General features: G+C 47.5%; 1 protein-coding gene across 1 annotated transcript in view; it reads left to right on the top strand.

Annotated features, from left to right (window-relative positions):
• Positions 1 to 9,325: 9,325 nt before the first annotated feature.
• Positions 9,326 to 19,172, top strand: part of GRK5 (G protein-coupled receptor kinase 5) — a 285,412-nt gene continuing 275,565 nt past the window's right edge. The window contains 1 exon segment of the mRNA XM_030202621.1: positions 9,326 to 9,476. Within this exon segment, the coding sequence (XP_030058481.1) occupies positions 9,425 to 9,476 (52 nt within the window). The 5' untranslated portion in view covers positions 9,326 to 9,424.

Genomic DNA, 19,172 nt, shown 5'->3' with positions numbered 1-19,172 from the left:
AGTGGATGCGGGGAGGTAATTAGGTGGGTGGATTATTTTGTGGATAGGTGAGAAGGTGGGTTAGTGAGTGGATGAGGCATAGGTAGGTGGGTGGATTACTTTTCGAGTGGGATGATAGGTGAGCAGGTGAGTTAGTGAGTGGATGAGGGTGGATTACTTTGTGAGTGGGTGGATAGGTAAGCAGGTGGGTTAGTGAGTGGATGAGGGTGGGTGGGTAGGTATGTGGATTACTTTATAAGTAGGATGATGTCACAATGGTGATTGTTTCCTTGTCTGTGCTCACCTCACCCTCTGGTGGCCAGAACTGGTGGCTGCTATGGATTGTCACACATTCCAGACATCAGCCCAGTCCGGTCCGGATCTTCCGGGCTGCCAGACTTGCTTTTCTTGTTTGTGCCTGAACAGCACCCATAGCTGCCTTGTGATTCCTGCAGCTGAACTTCAGCTGCTGATGGGCTTTATTAACCACCTGGAAACTTCTGTGTTTGCCTTTGCATCGTCTAAGGTCCCTGGTATGTTGGTGTGCTCTGTGCACTTCTGCCTAGTCCAGTTTCTAGTCTGAGTTCCTTGTCTGGTTCTAGTTAGTCTGTGTGTAGTTTAGCATTGGTTTTATTTGCTTAGTTCCTAGTCTTGTTTCTGGTCTGTATTCCTTGTCTAGTTCTTGGTTGTCTATGTTTCTTTCTTAGTGGCTGATTGGCAGCTTTCATTCCTGACTCTTTCCTGTCTGTGTTTCTTTCTTAGTGGCTGCTTGGCAGCTTTCAGTCCTTGTTCTTGAGCCTGTCTGCTTTCTACCTAGTGTGGTATTGTTTGTCTGAGAGTCCTAGTCTAGTATTCTGCCTAGCCTCCCTTGTGTATTCTAGACCCTGTGTGTATCCTGTTGGTATCCAGTTCCTGCCCTGTCCTGTAAGTCCTGCTGGCTGCCTGCACCCAGGGGCTCAACTCCTGGGGAACGGCGGTCAAGTGCAGGTGAAGTCTAGTTGTTCCTGCTCTGCCTGTTCCAGCTTGTTTGCCTCAGCTGCAACTCCAGTCTGGGGTTCCAGTCCTGTTCTGCCTTGTCTCTGGTTTGGGGGTGGTTTTGCCTGCCACTGCCGCTCCACGGCAGTGGTCCAAGGGCTAATAAACCCAGTGAGAAGCCTAACAGATGATAGGTGAGAAGGTGGGTTAGTGAGTGGATAAGGCATAGGTAGGTGGGTGGATTACTTTTCAAGTGGGGTGAGCAGATGAGTTAGTGAGTGGATGAGGGTGGATTACTTTGTGAGTGGGTGGATAGGTGAGCAGGTAGGTTAGTGAGTGGTTGTGGGTAGGTAAATGGGTGGATTATTTTGTGAGTGGCATAATTGGTGAGAAGGTGTGTTAGTGAGTGGATGGGGCGTAGGAAGTAGGTGGGTGAATAATTTCTTTGTGAGTGGGATGATAGGTGAGAAGGTGGGTTAATGAGTGGATGAGGCACAGATAGGTAGGTGGATTAATTTAAGTGAGATGATAGGTGAGCAGGTGAGTTAGTGAATGGTTATGGATGGATTTCTTTGTGAGTGGGTGGATAGGTGAGCAGGTGTGTTAGTGATTGGATAGGGGTAGGTAATTAGGTGGGTGGATCACTTTGTCAGTGGGATGATAGGTGAACAGGTGGGTTAGTGAGTGGCTAAGGCATAGATAGGTGGGTGGATCACTTTGTGAGTGGGATTATAGGCAAGCAGGTGCGATAGTGAGTGGATGCCGCTCCCCCCAGGCTGAGATGCCACCACCCCGGGTTTTTTACTTGGTCACGGTGACTTTACAAACTCGGCAGTAGCAGCGATTCCCATATGCTGCCCTTCCGCTGCTGGCACCCACCTCTTCCCTTTACTGCAGCTGCCTGAGCGAAACAGAAAGTTACTTCAGGCGGCTGCAGTAAAGGGAAGAGGCGGGTGCCGGTGGCGGCAGGGAAGCATATGGGAATCGCTGCTGCTGCTGGGCTTGGCAAGTCACTGTGACCAGGTAAAATGCCACAAAGCCACCCCCCTGAGATTCTGCTCCTAAAAAGTGCTGCCTGAGGCCCCCGTCTCAGGTGGCCTAATGGTCAGGCCACCCCTGGGTGGATTACTTTGTGAGTGGGTGGTTAGGTGAGTGGATCAGGGTGATTAGGTAGATGAGTGGATTACTTTGTGAGTGGGATAATTGGTGAGCAGATTAGTTAGTGAGTGGATGAGGGTGAATTACTTTGTGAGTGGGTGGATAGGTGAGCAGGTGGGTCAGTGAGTGGATGAGGGTGGATTACTTTGTGTATGGGTGGATTGGTGAGCAGGTGGATTAGTGAGTGGCTGGGATAAGTAGGTGGGCGGATTACTTTTTGAGTGGGATAATAACTCAGCAGGTGAGTGAGTGGATGGGGGTAGGTAATTAGGTGGGTGGATTACTTTGTGAATGGGTGGATGGGTGAGCAGGTGTGCTAGTGAGTGGATGGGGCTGTTAATTAGGTGGGTGGATTACTTTGTGAGTGGATGATAGGTAAGCAGGTGGGTCAGTGAGTGGATAAGGGTGGATAAGTGGGTGGATTACTTTGTGTATGGCTGGATTGGTGAGCAGGTGGATTAGTGAGTGCAGGGGTAAGTAGGTGGGTAGATTACTTTTTGAGTGGGATAATAACTCAGCAGGTGAGTGAGTGGATGGGGGTAGGTAATTAGGTGGGTGGAGTACTTTGTGAATGGGTGGATAGGTGAGCAGGTGGGTTAGTGATTGGATGAGGTGTAGGTAGGTAGGTGGATTAATTTAAGTGGGATAATAGGTGAGCTAGTGAGTGGATGAGGCATAGGTAGGTGGGTGGATTACTTTGTGAGTGGTATGATAGGTGAGCAGGTGAGTTAGTAATTGGATGAGGGTGAATTACTTTGTGACTGGGTGGATAGGTGAGTGGATGGGGTAGGTAGGTACATAAGTACATAAGTATTGCCATACTGGGACAGACCAAAGGTCCATCAAGCCCAGCATCCTGTTTCCAACAGTGGCAAATCCAGGTCACAAATACCTGGCAAGATCCCCAAAAAGTACAAAACATTTTATATTGCTTGACCCAGAAATAGTGGATTTCCCCCAAGTCCAATTTAATAATGGTCTATGGACTTTTCCTTTAGGAAGCCGTCCAAACCTTTTGTAAACTCTGCTAAGCTAAAGTTGAATTACTTTGTGAGTGGGATGATAGGTGAGCAGGTGGGTTACTGAGTGGATGCAGAGAGGTAATTAGGTGGGTGGATTACTTTATGTATGAGTGGATAGGTAAGAAGGTGGGTTAGTGAGTGGATGAGGCATAGGTAGGTGGGTGGATTACTTTTCGAGTGGGATGATATGTGAGCAGGTGAGTCAGTGAGTAATGAGGGTGGAGTACATTGTGAATGGGTGGATAGGTGAGCAGGTGTGTTAGTGAATGGATGAGGCGTAGGTAGGTAGTTGTCAAAATGCAGATTGTGAAAAATTGCAGGAAGATCTTAGCAGATGAAATTTAATGTAGACAAAAGCAAAGTGATGCACATTGGGAATAATAATCCAAGTTATAGTTATTTGATGCTAGGGTACACTTTAGGAGTCAGCATTCAAGAAAAAGACATAGGTGCCATTGTAGACAATACGCTGACATTTTCTGACCAGTGTGTGGCAGCAGCCAAGAAAACAAACAGGATGCTAGGAATTATTAGGAGAAGGATGCAAAATAAGACCAAAATATTATAATGCCTCTGTATCGCTCCATGGTGCAACCTCACCATGAGTATTGTGTCAGTTCTGGTCACCGTATCTCAAAAAAGATATGGAGGCATATTTTGAAAGCACTTACTAAGTTCTATAGTAAGTTTGAAAATGAGCCCCATAGCAGAATTAGAAAAGATTCAAAGAAGAGTGATGAGAATGATAGAGGAGATTAAACTCTTCACATATGAGGAAAGGCTAAAGAGGTTAAGGCTCCTCAGCTTGGAAAGAGACGGCTGAGGGGGGATATGATTGAGATCTACGAAATCCTGAGTGGTGTGGAGCAAGTGGAGGTGAATCGATTTTTCACTCTTTCAAAAAGTACAAAGACCAGGGGACGCTCAATGAAATTGCATGGGAATACTTTTAAAACAAATAGGATATATTTTTTTCACTCAAAGAATAGTTAAGCTCTGGAACTCGTTGCCAGAGGATGTGGTAACAACAGTTAGCATATCTGGCTTTAAAAAAGGTTTGGACAAGTTCCTGGAGGAAAAGTCCATAGTCTGTTATTGAGATGGACATGGGGGAAGCCACTGCTTGCCCTGGGATTGGTAGCATGGAATGGTGCTACTTATTGGGTTTCTGCCAGGTACTTGTGACCTGGATTGGCCACTGCTGGAAGCAGGATACTGGACTAGATGGAGTCCTCAGAGTGGAGGAGTGGCCTAGTGGTTAAGGTGGTGGACTTTGGTCCTGAGGAACTGAGTTCGATTCCCGGCACAGGCAGCTCCTTGTGACTCTGGGCAAGTCACTTAACCCTCCATTGCCTGCCGCATTGAGCCTGCCATGAGTGGGAAAGCGCGGGGTACAAATGTAACAAAAACAAAACAAAACCCAGTATGGCTATTCTTATGTTCAATTTGATCCACTCCATCATCCTATATAATAATTTGCACCTCCAACTTTCTACGTCTGGATGCCTGGGTTCGTAACACACTTCCCATTGGTCCGCCCTCGCAACTGACTGTTCACTTGTCCTTTAGATTGTAAGCTCTTTGAGCAGGGACTGTCCTTCTATGTTAAATTGTACAGTGCTGCGTAACCCTAGTAGCGCTTTAGAAATGTTAAGTAGTAGTAGTAGGGCGGATCAGTGAAAGGGAAGGGAAGCCAGCACCAGCCAGCCACAGAACATTGGAGGTGAGTAGAGAATCACAGGAGAATCGCCCCTCTCCCTCCCCCCTGTCCTCCCTCTGAGTTCCAGCCCTCTCCCCTCCATACCTCCCTCCTTCCCTCTCCTCCGAGTTCAAGGCCCCCCTCCCCTTCGAGTTCCAGGACCGCCCCCGCCCTCCCTCCCCTCCGAGTTCCAGACCCCCGCGCCTCCCTCCCTCTCTCTCTCTCCCCTCCGAGTGCAAGCACGACCTGTCCTCCGCCTGCCCCTCGCCTTCCTGCGTACCGGCCAGAATTTTAAAATTCTTACCTCGGGGTCCGGCATCAGCAGTGAAGGCAAGCGGTGCTTCAGCCTGCGTTCCCTTCTGTCTCAGCTCTGCCTCTTGTCCCACCCTTCCGGAAACAGAAAATGAGGGCGGGACCAGAAGCAGAGCTGAGACAGAGGGGAAGAAGGGCAGTCTGAAGCGCCATGCCTGCTCCACTTCACTGTTGCCGCCGGACCACTAGGTAACAAGTTTTAAATTACAGCCGGCACTTAGGAAGGTGAGGGGCAGGCAGACAGGTCGTGCTTGCTCTCGGAGGGGAGAGAGAGAGAGGGAAGGAAGGAGGTGCGGGAGTCTGGAACTCGGATGAGAGGGGGGGCATGGAACGTGGAGGGAGGAAGTGAGGGGGGATCCTGGAACTCGAAGGGGAGGGGGGTCCTGGAATTCGAAGGGGAGGGGGTCCTGGAAGCTGAGGGAGGGTGGCTCCTGGAACTCGAAGGGGGGTCCTGAAACTCGAAGGGGAGGGGGAGGGAGGGAGGGAGGGAGGTGGGGGCATGGAACTCGGAGGGGAGGGGGGTTGGAACTCGGAGAGAGAGGGAGGGAGGTAGGGAGGGGGGCATAGAACCTTACTAGCGCCCATTTCATTTCTATCAGAAACGGGCCTCTTTTACTAGTTGTGATATAACTTGTATCCTGCTAACACAGTGTCCCATTGATTGTCCTCCTTCCACCAGGTCTCTGAGATGCTATTATATCTACTTCTTTATTTAGTGATATATATACTCCAGTTCTCCTAACTTATTTATAAGGCTTCTAGCATTTGTATATAAAAACTTCAAATTGCCTTTTCTCCCTGCATTTACAGGCTGCTTTGAAGTTAATGGGGATAATTTGTATCCTTTACTCTGTTCTCCTATTGAATACACCAGGCTTTCTTGCATCCTCAGAGTCTTGAGGTAAAGAGTACCAGTGCCTTGAGGTAAGGACTCCAGCTCCTAGCATCCTGAGGTAAGGAGTACTTTTCTCAGTATCCTGAAGTAAGAACTCCAGCTTCCAACATCATCAGCGTCTGGAGCTAAAGAGCACCAGTGCCTTGAGGTAAGGACTCCAGCTCCTAGCATCTTGAGGTAAGGAGTACATTTCTCAGTATCCTGAGGTAAAGAATATATTTTTCAGGATCCTCGGTGTCCTGAGGTAAGGACTCCAGCTCCCAGCATCCTGAGCATCTTGAGGTAAAAAGTACCAGTGCCTTGAGGTAAGGACTCCGGCTTCCAGCATCCTGAGGTATGGAGAACATTTCTCAGCATCCTTAGCGTCTTCAGGTAAAGAGTACCAGTGCCTTGAGGTAAGGACGCCATCTCCCAGCATCCTGAGGTAAAGAGTACCAGTGTCTTGAGGTAAGGACTCCAGCTCCTAGCATCCTGAGGTACGGAGTACATTTCTCAGCATCCTCAGCGTCTTGAGGTAAAGAGTACCAGTGCCTTGAGGTAAGGACTCCAGCTTCCAGCATCCTGAGGTATGGAGTACATTTCTCAGCATCCTCAGTGTCCTGAAGTAAGAACTCCAGCTTCCAACATCCTCAGTGTCTTGAGGTAAAGAGTACCAGTGCCTTGAGGTAGGGACTCCAGCTCCTAGCATCCTGAGGTACGGAGTACATTTTTCAGCATCCACAGCATCTTGCGGTAAAGAGTACCAGTGCCTTAAGGTAAGGACTCCAGCTTCCAGGATCCTGAGGTACGGAGTACATTTCTCAGCATCCTCAGCGTCTTGAGGTAAAGAGTACCAGTGCCTTGAGGTAAGGACTCCAGCTTCCAGCATCCTGAGGTATGGAGTACATTTCTCAGCATCCTCAGTGTCTTGAGGTAAAGAGTACCAGTGCCTTGAGGTAAGGACTCCAACTCCTAGCATCCTGAGGTATGGAGTACATTTCTCAGCATCCTTAGCGTCTTGAGGTAAAGAGTACCAGTGCCTTGAGGTAAGGACTCCAGCTCCTAGCATCCTGAGGTACGGAGTACATTTCTCAGCATCCTCAGCGTCTTGAGGTAAAGAGTACCAGTGCCTTGAGGTAACGACTTCAGCTCCTAGCATCCTGAGGTAAGGAGTACATTTCTCAGTATCCTGAAGTAGACTCCATCTCCCAGCATTCTGAGGTACGGTTTACATTTCTCAGCATCCACAATGCCTTGAAGTAAGGACTCCATCTGCCAGCATTCTGAGGTACGGAGTACATTTCTCAGCATCCTCAGCATCTTGAGGTAAAGAGTACCAGTGTCTTGAGGTAAGGACTCCAGCTTCCAGCATCCTGAGGTAAAGAGTACCAGTGTCTTGAGGTAAGGACTCCAGCTCCTAGGATCCTGAGGTACAGAGTACCAGTGTCTTGAGGTAAGGACTCCAGCTCCTAGGATCCTGAGGTACGGAGTACATTTCTCAGCATCCTCAGCATCTTGAGGTAACGAGTACCAGTGAATTGAGGTAAGGAGTCCAGCTCCTAGCATCCTGAGGTAAGGAGTACTTTTCTCAGTATCCTGAAGTAAGAACTCCAGCTTCCAACATCATCAGCGTCTGGAGGTAAAGAGCACCAGTGCCTTGAGGTAAGGACTCCAGCTCCTAGCATCTTGAGGTAAGGAGTACATTTCTCAGTATCCTGAGGTAAAGAATATATTTTTCAGGATCCTCGGTGTCCTGAGGTAAGGACTCCAGCTCCCAGCATCCTGAGCATCTTGAGGTAAAAAGTACCAGTGCCTTGAGGTAAGGACTCCGGCTTCCAGCATCCTGAGGTATGGAGTACATTTCTCAGCATCCTCAGTGTCTTGAGGTAAAGAGTACCAGTGCCTTGAGGTAAGGACTCCATCTCCCAGCATCCTGAGGTAAAGAGTACCAGTGTCTTGAGGTAAGGACTCGAGCTCCGAGCATCCTGAGGTACGGAGTACATTTCTCAGCATCCTCAGTGTCCTGAAGTAAGAAATCCAGCTTCCAACATCCTCAGCGTCTTGAGGTAAAGAGTACCAGTGCCTTGAAGTAAGGACTCCATCTCCCAGCATCCTGAGGTAAAGAGTACCAGTGTCCTGAGGTGAGGGCTCCAGCTCCTAGCATCCTGAGGTACAGAGTACATTTCTCAGCATCCTCAGCGTCTTGAGGTAAAGAGTACCAGTGTCTTGAGGTAAGGACTCCAGCTTCCAGTATTCTGAGGTACGGTTTACATTTCTCAGCATCCTCAGTGCCTTGAAGTAAGGAGTCCATCTCCCAGCATCCTGAGGTAAAGAGTACCAGTGTCCTGAGGTGAGGGCTCCAGCTCCTAGCATCCTGAGGTACAGAGTACATTTCTCAGCATCCTCAGCGTCTTGAGGTAAAGAGTACCAGTGTCTTGAGGTAAGGACTCCAGCTTCCAGTATTCTGAGGTACGGTTTACATTTCTCAGCATCCTCAGTGCCTTGAAGTAAGGAGTCCATCTCCCAGCATCCTGAGGTAAAGAGTCCCAGTGTCCTGAGGTGAGGGCTCCAGCTCCTAGCATCCTGAGGTACGGAGTACATTTCTCAGCATTCTCAGCGTCTTGAGGTAAAGAGTACCAGTGTCTTGAGGTAAGGACTCCAGCTTCCAGTATTCTGAGGTACGGTTTACATTTCTCAGCATCCTCAGTGCCTTGAAGTAAGGAGTCCATCTCCCAGCATCCTGAGGTAAAGAGTACCAGTGTCCTGAGGTGAGGGCTCCAGCTCCTAGCATCCTGAGGTACAGAGTACATTTCTCAGCATCCTCAGCGTCTTGAGGTAAAGAGTACCAGTGTCTTGAGGTAAGGACTCCAGCTTCCAGTATTCTGAGGTACGGTTTACATTTCTCAGCATCCTCAGTGCCTTGAAGTAAGGAGTCCATCTCCCAGCATCCTGAGGTAAAGAGTCCCAGTGTCCTGAGGTGAGGGCTCCAGCTCCTAGCATCCTGAGGTACGGAGTACATTTCTCAGCATTCTCAGCGTCTTGAGGTAAAGAGTACCAGTGTCTTGAGGTAAGGACTCCAGCTTCCAGTATTCTGAGGTACGGTTTACATTTCTCAGCATCCTCAGTGCCTTGAAGTAGGGACTCCATCTCCCAGCATCCTGAGGCAAAGAGTACCAGTGTCCTGAGGTGAGGGCTCGAGCTCCGAGAGAGGCGGGAGCGCGGTGGGGCCGGTGCGCATGCGTGGTGTAAGGCTGCTCGCGCAGAGTCAGACACTCCCGCCTCCGGGAGGGGAGAGGGAGCGCGCGAGGTAACGGTGTGGCTCCGGCTCCGGGGGAGTAGGAGGGAGGATGAGGATGGAGATGGAGTGAGAGCGGGATCCGCTCCGGCGTCCGGGGAGCACCGTCCATGGAGCTGGAAAACATCGTCGCCAACACGGTGCTGCTGAAAGCCAGAGAAGGTGAGCGGGGAGAGAGGGGGAGGGAGCGGGGTACCTGCCGCCGGGCCTTTGCCCACCGCCCTCCAGGTGTCCCCGGAGAAGTTGCCCCGTTGTTTGGGACGGGAACCAGCGCCTCATGAGAAGCAGCGAAAGCAGTCGGTGGCCGAGACTTTTCAGCAACAGTCTGTGATTCTCCCGTTTCTTCCCTACATCAGCGAGAAGACAGCAGGGACTCTCCATCCCTCTCCCCCTCCCCCACCCCCACCTCTCTCTCTCCCTCCCCCAGCCACCTCTTCCTCCCCCTTCTCTTCCACCTCTCTCCCTCCCCATCCCTCTCTCCCTCCCCCCTCCCCATCCCTCTCTCCCCCTCCTCCTCTCTCCCCCATCCACCTTTTCCTCCCCCCTCCCCATCCCTCTCTCCCCATCCCCCTCTCTCCCCATCCACCTCTTCCTCCCCCTTCTCTTTCAGCTCTCTCTCTCTCTCCCCATCCCTCCCCCCTCCCCATCCACCTCTCTCTCCCTCCCCCTGTCTCCCCCTCCCCATCCACCCCCATCCCTCTCTCCCCCTCCCCATCCACCCCCATCCCTCTCTCCCCCTCCACCTCTCTCTCCCTCCCCCTCTCTCCCCATCCACCTCTCTCCCCCATCCCTCTCTCGCCCCCCCATCCACCTCTCCCCCTCCCCATCCACCTCTCTCTCTTCCCCCCCCCCCCTTCACCTCTGAGATTTGCTCTCAGTGGAAGGCTGGCTTCCCCCTGTGCACAGCGTTTACACTGGAAGACAATTGACTAAAGATCCTATCCGCGTCGATGCTGGTTTCATGACTGACACTGGATTAAAAAGAAAGAAGGGGGGAGGGGGAGGCTGTTAGCAACACTGCGATTGCCAGAGGCTCTGGGATTCATTCCAGATCTGAAGGGCTGCAGCCCGATAAGCACCACAGGCCCCGCTTGCCTGAAATTGCTGGAGGCAGATAAGAGGCTCCTTCCTCCTCTTGTGCATCACGTTCAAAGCTCTGCCTCGGAGATGATGATGGGCAGCCACCCTGTGAAAGAAATAGCAGATTTCAGGGCTTGGCATCATCATCATCTGTGCTAAAAGCCTCAGCAATCCCAATTATTATCCCCATACACTGATCTGATCATTTCTACTTCTCTCAGATCTGTAGGTGAAATACGTTATTTATTCAGGTTGTCCAGGCTGTGCTTTACTACTACTGCTGTTACCATTTCTATAGCACCCTGGACATAAAGCAGTGTTACTTTTGAATAAAATGTGGCACCTGCTTCCCTCTTAGCAGTGCGATTCTAGCATTTCTCCCTTGTAGTCATGCAGAATTTCTTTGCAGACTCGGACACCTTTAATTGAGCAAAAGCTAAGGCTTATCCAGGGCTGCTGATATATTGGCGCTTTCACGATTTCTTCCAATGGTGAATGTCATGTGAACAAGGCACCTATGCTATCTTGAACTCTGCACCTGCTGGTACAGTACAAGGTAGCACTGCATTCAGATATCCAGTACTTCTTTTGAAGTAAGTTCTCCAGTGCCCTGTTGGAACATTTCTTCTCTATGTGGCTCTCGGATCGCTCTGAAAGGTTAGCTTTTTTTTTGCAGTAAGTTAGACACAATAAAAGCCAAAATACTGAAATAAGTTGCAGAGAAATGATTTTTTTTTACCCACTTTTATGGCTGTGGCATAGCCTTTAACCTTTCGATGTGTGACTTCACGGTAGGTGGAAAAAGTTCTGTATAGCTATGATTCTAAATGGATCACTTTTTCCAAGGTACTATATATCTTTCACACAGGATAGCACCTTGCCTTGTTTCCTTTGATCTTGCTGTGCAGTCTGTCATGGGAAAAACAACTTATAAGCAATTGCGAGAGACCCAGAAGAGGCGGAAACAATTTTTGTTACCGAAACCGGCTCTTCTCCAGATGGGAGCTGTATTCCACCTGAGATATCCTTGCAAATGTATCATAAGATACAACTCATTTAAATATGTTTTTATGGAACCTTCACATTTGACATCATTTGTTGCCATGAAAAGGGTTGAAACAGCTTAAACATAAATAATTTGTTTGTCCTTAGTCGTAGGTGCATATACCTTGAATTTATGTGGACTTGAGTATCATTTCTTAGATAAATTGAATACGTTTTTGAAATTTCTTTTTCTTTTTTAGATACTTTTCTTGATCGTGTTAATTCTTGATAATGTAATGTGAAAAGATTAAAATAAAAAACAAACAAACTTATAAGCAATTGCTGGAGCTGCTAGGAAAACTTTGGCCAAACTGGTCCTGTTCAATGCAAAGAAGTATTTTGTTGCCTCCGCATGTTGGAACATTGTAAAACCACTTGCACAGCCATTTGGACCTACAGTCTTATGTAGACACCCAGATTCTCTAAGCACACAATTATGTTATACGCTTGGTTTAATAATAAACTGAACTTAGCAGCACTGAAAGAAATTTCCTACCTATAACTGAATATTTCAAATACAGAGCAGCGAGATCATGTGTACATGAAGTCTAACGTTTTGTTTAGCTTAGTACATGTACCATGTACTTTAGCTCCCTCAGGAGCTACCCTGTGCCTGATAGGTGGGGGTCGGGAGGAGAGAAGGAAGGTGGAGGTTTGTAGGTTTTACTTGTTTGAGGTTTTTATATTATTGCTGCTAATGTGAGATGCAAGTTGATTTTGGTAACTTATGCTGACCTATTAAAATCAAAGCTTTGTGAAAGACTTTTCTGAAAAACAAAACCCCTCAAAAAACGTCTGCCAGTGCTGTAATGTTGCCTGTGCGATACCAGCTCTATGGTGGGACAATGTGTGTGAGAGAAGCTTGCACTAATGCTGCTTGTGTTCTACCTGCTCAATTGTGAGGGCAGTGGGTGAGAGAGAGAGAAGCTTGCACTAATGCTGCCTGTGCTAAACCTGCTCTATTGTGAGGGCAGTGGGTGAGAGAGAGAAGCTTGCACTAATTCTGCTTGTGTTCTACCTGCTCTATGGTGGGGCAGTGAGTGATAGAGAGAAACTTGCAGTAATGCTGCCTGTTCTATACCTGCTCTATGGTAGGGCAGTGGGTGTGAGAGAGAGAAGCTAGCACTAATGTTTTTGTGCTCTACCTGCTCTATGGTGGGGCAGTGGGTGAGAGAGAGAAGCTTGCACTAATGTTGCTTGTGCTATATCTGCTCAGTGGGTGAGAGAGAGAAGCTTGCAGTAATGCTGCCTATTCTATACCTGCTCTATGGTGGGGCAGTGTGTGTGAGAGAGAGAAGCTAGCACTAATGTTTTTGTGCTGTACCTGCTCTATGGTGGGGCAGTGGGTGAGAGAGAAAAGCTTGCAGTAATGTTGCCTGTTCTATACCTGCTCTATGGTGGGGCAGTGGGTGAGAGAGTGAACCTTGTGCTAGTACTGTCCCTGCTATATCTGCTCTACTTGTGGCACTGTGGGTGTGAGATTTGCACTGCTGCCACCAGTGCTATACCTGTTCTAGAGGCAGTATGTGTCTGAGGCATGCTTGCACTCCTGCTGCACATTTGAAAATTTTCTGTGCACTTCGTGTACGCGTGTGTGTGTGAAGCGTGCCTGTGCTACGTCTGTTCTACAGAGGGTGTGTGTGTTAGTGAAGTGTGCATTAGTGCTGCCTGTGTTGTGTTAATTCTGCAGGATGTGTGTGTGAAGCATGCGTTAGTGCTTCCTGTGCTGTGTCTATTCTGCAGGGGGGGGGGGGGAGTGAAGTGTGCACTAGCAGGTTTGTCAGTTGCTCCCTGTAGCTTGAAAAAAGGTTGGAAGGAATTTAATTTTAGTTGTGGATTTTATGTTCTATCAGATGCTTGTCAGCCTTTAAGAGTCATTATCGTATTTCTTTGCTTGATGTCCTTTGTCTTGTTCTGTGAGTGGTGGCCAAACCAGTACACGTCTCAAGAGTTTTACAGATGTCATGGCAAACACATACACCCCACTGTACGCCTAAGAATATTGTCTGCCATACATTCATTCTTCTCTAGTGTGGTCAGCAAATGTTTGACATGAGAGCGATCTGTCTGAGTTCAACCCTTTATTCTAAGCTTTGCCATTGATAAATTCTGCAGCTGGGATCAGGCTGAGGTGTGATTTTGACAGTACATCTGAAACAACGGGAACCTCTTTCTGGTTGCTTCTGCTGGTGGATAGCATGGCAGCTAGGAATGCGTGATTGCCCTGACTTATCCTTTAATGTTAATATTTTAGTATTTTGTAGTGCCTGATTGAGTGACTCTTGGTTTGAATCTGGGCTAGGTCTTTTCTTTCAATGAAGGTGTTCTTTTCCTTCTTTTAATTTTATTTGGAGTGAATTGTGTTAACCATTGTAATCTGAAAAGGTGAGTGATATATCACATTTTTTATAAAGTTAAAAGTAGTAAAAATTTGTGAAATGATTACATTGGTAAAAGTAACAAATGTTTCTTGTGCTGCTTTACAAACATTTACTTAAGTACTGTAACTAGTTAGGTTTACTTGCTGCGCTCTAATTCCGACATTCACTTTCAATGGGCAGTGTCAGCATTGCCGCGCAGCTTAGTAAACAGTGTGTGTGGGGTGGGATAGTTACTATACAACACTACCAGATATAGTGGAATTAGAAAAGGTACAGAGAAGGGCGATGAAAATGATAAAGGGGATGGGATGACTTCTCTATGAGGAAAGGCTAAAGCTTCTAGGGCTCTTGGAGAAAAGACGGCTGAGGGAAGATATGATAGAGTGGAGTGGAACGGGTAGATGTGAATCGCTTGTTTACTCTTTCCAAAAATAATAGGACTAGGAGGCACACAATGAAGCTAGAAAGTAATAAATTTAAAACAAATTGGTGAAAATATTTCTTCACCCAACGTGTAATTAAACTCTGGAATTTGTTGCCAGAGAATGTAGTAAAAGGAGTTAGCTTAGTATGGTTTAAAAAAGGGTTTGGATGGCTTCCTAAAGGAAAATCCATAGACCATTATTAAAATGGGCTTGGGGAAAATCCACTGTTTATTTCTAGAATAAGTAGCATAAAATGTATTGTTCTGTTTAGGATCTTGCCAGGTACTTGTGACCTGGATTGGCCACTGTTGGAAACAGGATGCTGGGCTTGATGGACCTTTGGTCTGTCCCAGTATGGCAGGAGGGGTCTGCTAGAGGCAGCACTGGCTTAACAGTGCATGGACTTCCTTGCACTTAGCTCAGCTGGTGTTGTGCTGATTAGGAGGGTCTGTTATGTACAGAATCTCTAACTGAAGAAGGGTGCGATGGATGTTCTTTTATGGGAAGGTTTTTGTTTGAGCTTGAAACAATAAACAACCCCCCCCCAGCCCCTCCCAAAAAATCAGGGAAGTTTATACATTTAAGAAAACAGATGAGTTTATCTTGTTGGGCTGACTGGATGGACCGTACAGGTCTTTCTCCGAGGACAAGCATGCTGTAATATACTCGCAGATGATTAAGTTTATTCAGAACTGTGGCACCGGGGTTTTTTGCCTATGATGAAGAGAAGACCATTGGGTCTGTTTAAGCTCCGTGAGACCAATTTTTGATCTCGGAGCTCTTTGAGGCTTTTTCCCTGGAAATTTAGTCATTTTGTACTGTGTGGAATTTTCTGTTTGCATTGAATATTGTTGTACGTCCACACCACGTGTTTAGTTGTTTAGTGGATAACAAGGATGAACCAGCAACCGCTCGTGGTCTTTCCTGAAGTGGGTCTCCTGCAGAAATACAACCTGAGGGCCATAATGCACAATTTCCTTAAACAATTTTTGGCGTTTCTGGGGAGAATTCAGCCCCTTAACATTATATGAAAAAAACTTTAATGCTGTCATTTACAATAAAAAGGGTAAAATCTGTTGTGTATCACCAGCTGACAAACCTAAACACATCCAAACTAGCCTAATGGACCCTGTGTCAACACCCGCTAATGTTCTCCTACCTTCCCAAAGCCCTCCCTGCCCCCAAATCCACTTGCAACTCACATCTTGTACTACTTCTAACCCCCCTCCCCGTCCAATCCAACCCCCCCGCCCCCTAATCTACCCTACCCACCAAACAGACATCCACAACAGAGGGAAACCTGAGTGGGAAGATCAAGGAGAAAACAAACCATGGTCCGAATGAACCACCCAAACCCCGCCCCACACCCTACTCACTTCCATCCAGCCACCATCGCACCTCACAAGCTTCCTTTCAGACAGTCTTTCAGCGGGCTACCCCAACAAAACAAACCAACCAACCAAACAAAAAAAAACAAAAAACCCTTTGTAGCACAGTTACAAGTCCAAATCCAGCAATGGAAAGGGCTCCAACTAAAGGCAGCAAACAGATCAAAAGATTTTAAGTCCAAGGCGGGCCTTCTACAGCGTTTTCTTTCTCTGTGGAGATACCCTGTGCTACTGCTGAAGCCTCTCCTTTGTTGTTGGGGCCATAAAGTGTTTAGGCAAAGGAGATTCAGTCATGTTGGTGTCCTGCAAAATTTTCCAAGCTTCTTCCAGCTTAAGGGGTCTATACGGCTTCCCCTGAATTGAAAAACATAGGGCAAACGGAAAGGCCCAACGATAGTTAACTTTCTCCTTAGACAAAATGTCCAGAACAGGTTTCATAGCCCGCCTTAGAGATAGAGTAAATGATGACAAATCTTGGTACACTAAAACCTTAGCTTCATTAAGCTATAAATTGGGGACGTTTCAAGCTTTCTGAAGAAGATTTTCTTTATTAGTGAAGTTAGCAAATCTGACCACAATATCTCTGGGTTGATTTTCTCGTGGTTTTCCCCAAAGCACGGTGTGCTCTATCACAATAGAAGCAGCGTCCCGCTATCTCCCATCAGTTGCTCACACTGTGATCAAACTATTACTGGAACGTTCTCCACAGCCCCGTTATCGGGGGACACTTCGAAATCGCAAATTCTTCCACTGCCCACGATTTTCAAGGTCGTCCATTTTGTACTGTAAATCTTCTATCCGATCTTCAAATCTTCCCAGGCGAGCTTCTGCATTAGCCATCTGTTTCGACTGGTCTAAAGCACAAGCCTCCAGCTCCTCCACGCGCCCGCACACACAGTTCTTTAAGGTCAACGCTCAAGACATTTATTTTATCCAAAATTTCCTCTTTAGAGGCTTTTATCTCGGTTTGGATATTTACTAAGCACTGCTGCAAAGATTTCGATGAAATGCGCTTGGTGTGCGACGTACAAGCGTCCGCTATTGAAACTGCAGAGTCCAAATCGGAGGGAGAAGGGAGAGCCGGAGAAGTATGGCATTGAGAGGCCTTACCCGTCGAGTGAGTCAAAAGGCGCTCCGGATCCTTACGCCCCTGAAGGCAGCTTACTCATGATTATCCAAAGGAAACACTATTTTTTCCGGTGCTCGAAATCAGCACAAAAGTGGCAGCTGATGTCCAATGATGCTGATTATTAGCATGAAGGAGTGGGAGCTAAAGATCTAGGCAGCCATTCAGAGCTCTGACGTCACTTTCTCTCATCCTTTTTCCTTTTTTTGAAAGATGCCCTTTAGGCTAGAATAGACTGATCCTCCTCGGCCTTTTTTTTTTTTTTTGAAACAGCGGGGCTGGTGGTTGGGAGGCGGGGATAGTGCTGGGCAGACTTATACGGTCTGTGCCAGAGCCGGTGGTGGGAAGCGGGACTGGTGGTTGGGAGGCAGGGATAGTGCTGGACAGACTTGTACGGTCTGTGCCAGAGCCGGTGGTTGGGAGGTGAGGATAGTGCTGGGCAGACTTATACGGTCTGTGCCAGAGCCGGTGGTTGGGAGGAGGGGCTGGTGGTTGGGAGGCGGGACTAGTGCTGGGCAGACTTATACGGTCTGTGCCCTGAAGAGCACAGGTACAAATCAAAGTAGGGTATACACAAAAAGCAGCAAATATGAGTTATCTTGTTGGGCAGACTGGATGGACCGTGCAGGTCTTTTTCTGCCATCATCTACTATGTTACTATGACACATAAACACGATACATCAGGTAATATGCCATTTCTCATTTTACAAACCATTTAGCAAACACCGCACAGGAAATGTCATCCACTTTACATCTTTTCTCCCTTCTTCCCCCTAACCCCCCCCTCTCTATCCCCTCCCACAACTCTACCTCCCCTACTGGTTCTGTTAACAGTTCAATATCCTGCTTCTCGCAACAGCTGTCAGCGTGTCCCAAAACGGTAGCCAAGTTTTGCAAAATTGGTCTCCCCTCTTTGAGGCCAAGTCTCCCACTTTTTTATTTTCCAGCATACAACATTGCATCATGGCTCCTCGCCACTGTGGTACTCCAGGTGGTTCCGATTGTAGCCACAACTGCAATATAGTTCTTTTGCCCATCAAGAGTACTCTTTTCAAAAACGCTTTGAGTCCCTCCGGTGACTTGCCACGCACATTATAAACGTCGAAAAGTTGTCCCGGTGCTGGTTGCCAGTGTACTTTCCGCATTTGTGATATTTGTTGTCCTAATTTTGTCCAGAAAGGGGTCACTCTTGTACAGAACCAGAACATATGTCCTAAAGAGGCTCTCACAATTCCACATTTTGAGCACTCATCTGTAGTTCTCAAAATTGCTCTGTAAGCCCTATGTGGCGATATATAAAGTCTCATAATAAATTTGTAGTGCATTTCCTGCCATGCTACATTCTCTGTCACCTGATACACACTCGTCAAGCACAGTTTGATTTGTTCTGGATCCGGTTTCCACCTTAGCTCTTGGTGCCATTGTTGTGACACTTGTGTGTAGTCCAGGGTCCCCTGCAAGTCTCTGAGGTGGTGGTGGAAATACTTAAGCGGTACTTTTAGCTGTGCCTCCAGACCCAGCAGGTCACTCATGGATTCCCATGTTTGCTGAGTGAGATCTGATGAGGGCAATGTTCGAATATAATGACTAAGTTGCATATATTGAAAATAGTCTTTCTGTCCTAGTCCAAACTCTGCACACAGCTCCTGAAATGTTTTAATGGTCCCTGTCTCGGAGACCACCTGGAATAAATATTTAATATCACAAGCTTCCCATTTCTTGATCAGAGCGGATTTTCCCCCCTCTGGGAATGCTAGATTACCTTTAATGGGTAATATTGGGGACACTGAACTGTTCCAGTTATATTTCCTGTTCAACCATTTCCATGCTTTACGTAAGGGGTTCAGAATAAACCCATATGGCCCCAGTATTGGTAATTCTTCAGACGAGGCGTGAAGCCAGTAAGCAAATCCCATTGGGGCCATCAGTGTGGTTTCCACTCTAGTACAGGAGAAGAACTCCCACGAGCGAAACCAGTCTGATAAATGCCGCAAGCAGCATGCCGTTGTTATAAGTTTTAAGTCAAGCAGCTCCAGCCCCCCCTTTTTGACAGGGTCTCATGAGTGTATTTAATCTAATGCGTGCTCGCTTTCCCTGCCACAGAAATACTTTGAGGGTCTTGTGTAGCCACCTCTCCTCTTTATACCCCAGTATAGCAGGGATCATCTGGAAAATATATGTCCATCTGGGAAAGATGAACATATTGTACATGGTGATTCTTCCTCTCAGAGATAGGGGTAAGCCCTGCCAACCTTGCAGAACCTCTTTTGTGTGTTTCTTCAGGGGGGTCTATATTTTCTTTATACAGATTTGTTAGGTCCCTCGGGATATAGGTCCCTAAATATTTAAGTGTCCCTGCAGCCCATTGAAAGGGGAACAGGCCTTCCCACTCCCGCTGCATCGCTTCTTGTATC

This window comes from Microcaecilia unicolor, chromosome 5, assembly GCF_901765095.1.
Source record: "Microcaecilia unicolor chromosome 5, aMicUni1.1, whole genome shotgun sequence".
Lineage (NCBI taxonomy): Eukaryota > Metazoa > Chordata > Amphibia > Gymnophiona > Siphonopidae > Microcaecilia > Microcaecilia unicolor.
The sequence above is the reverse complement of the archived record's forward strand: the minus strand, read 5'-3'. Positions and strand labels throughout refer to the sequence as shown.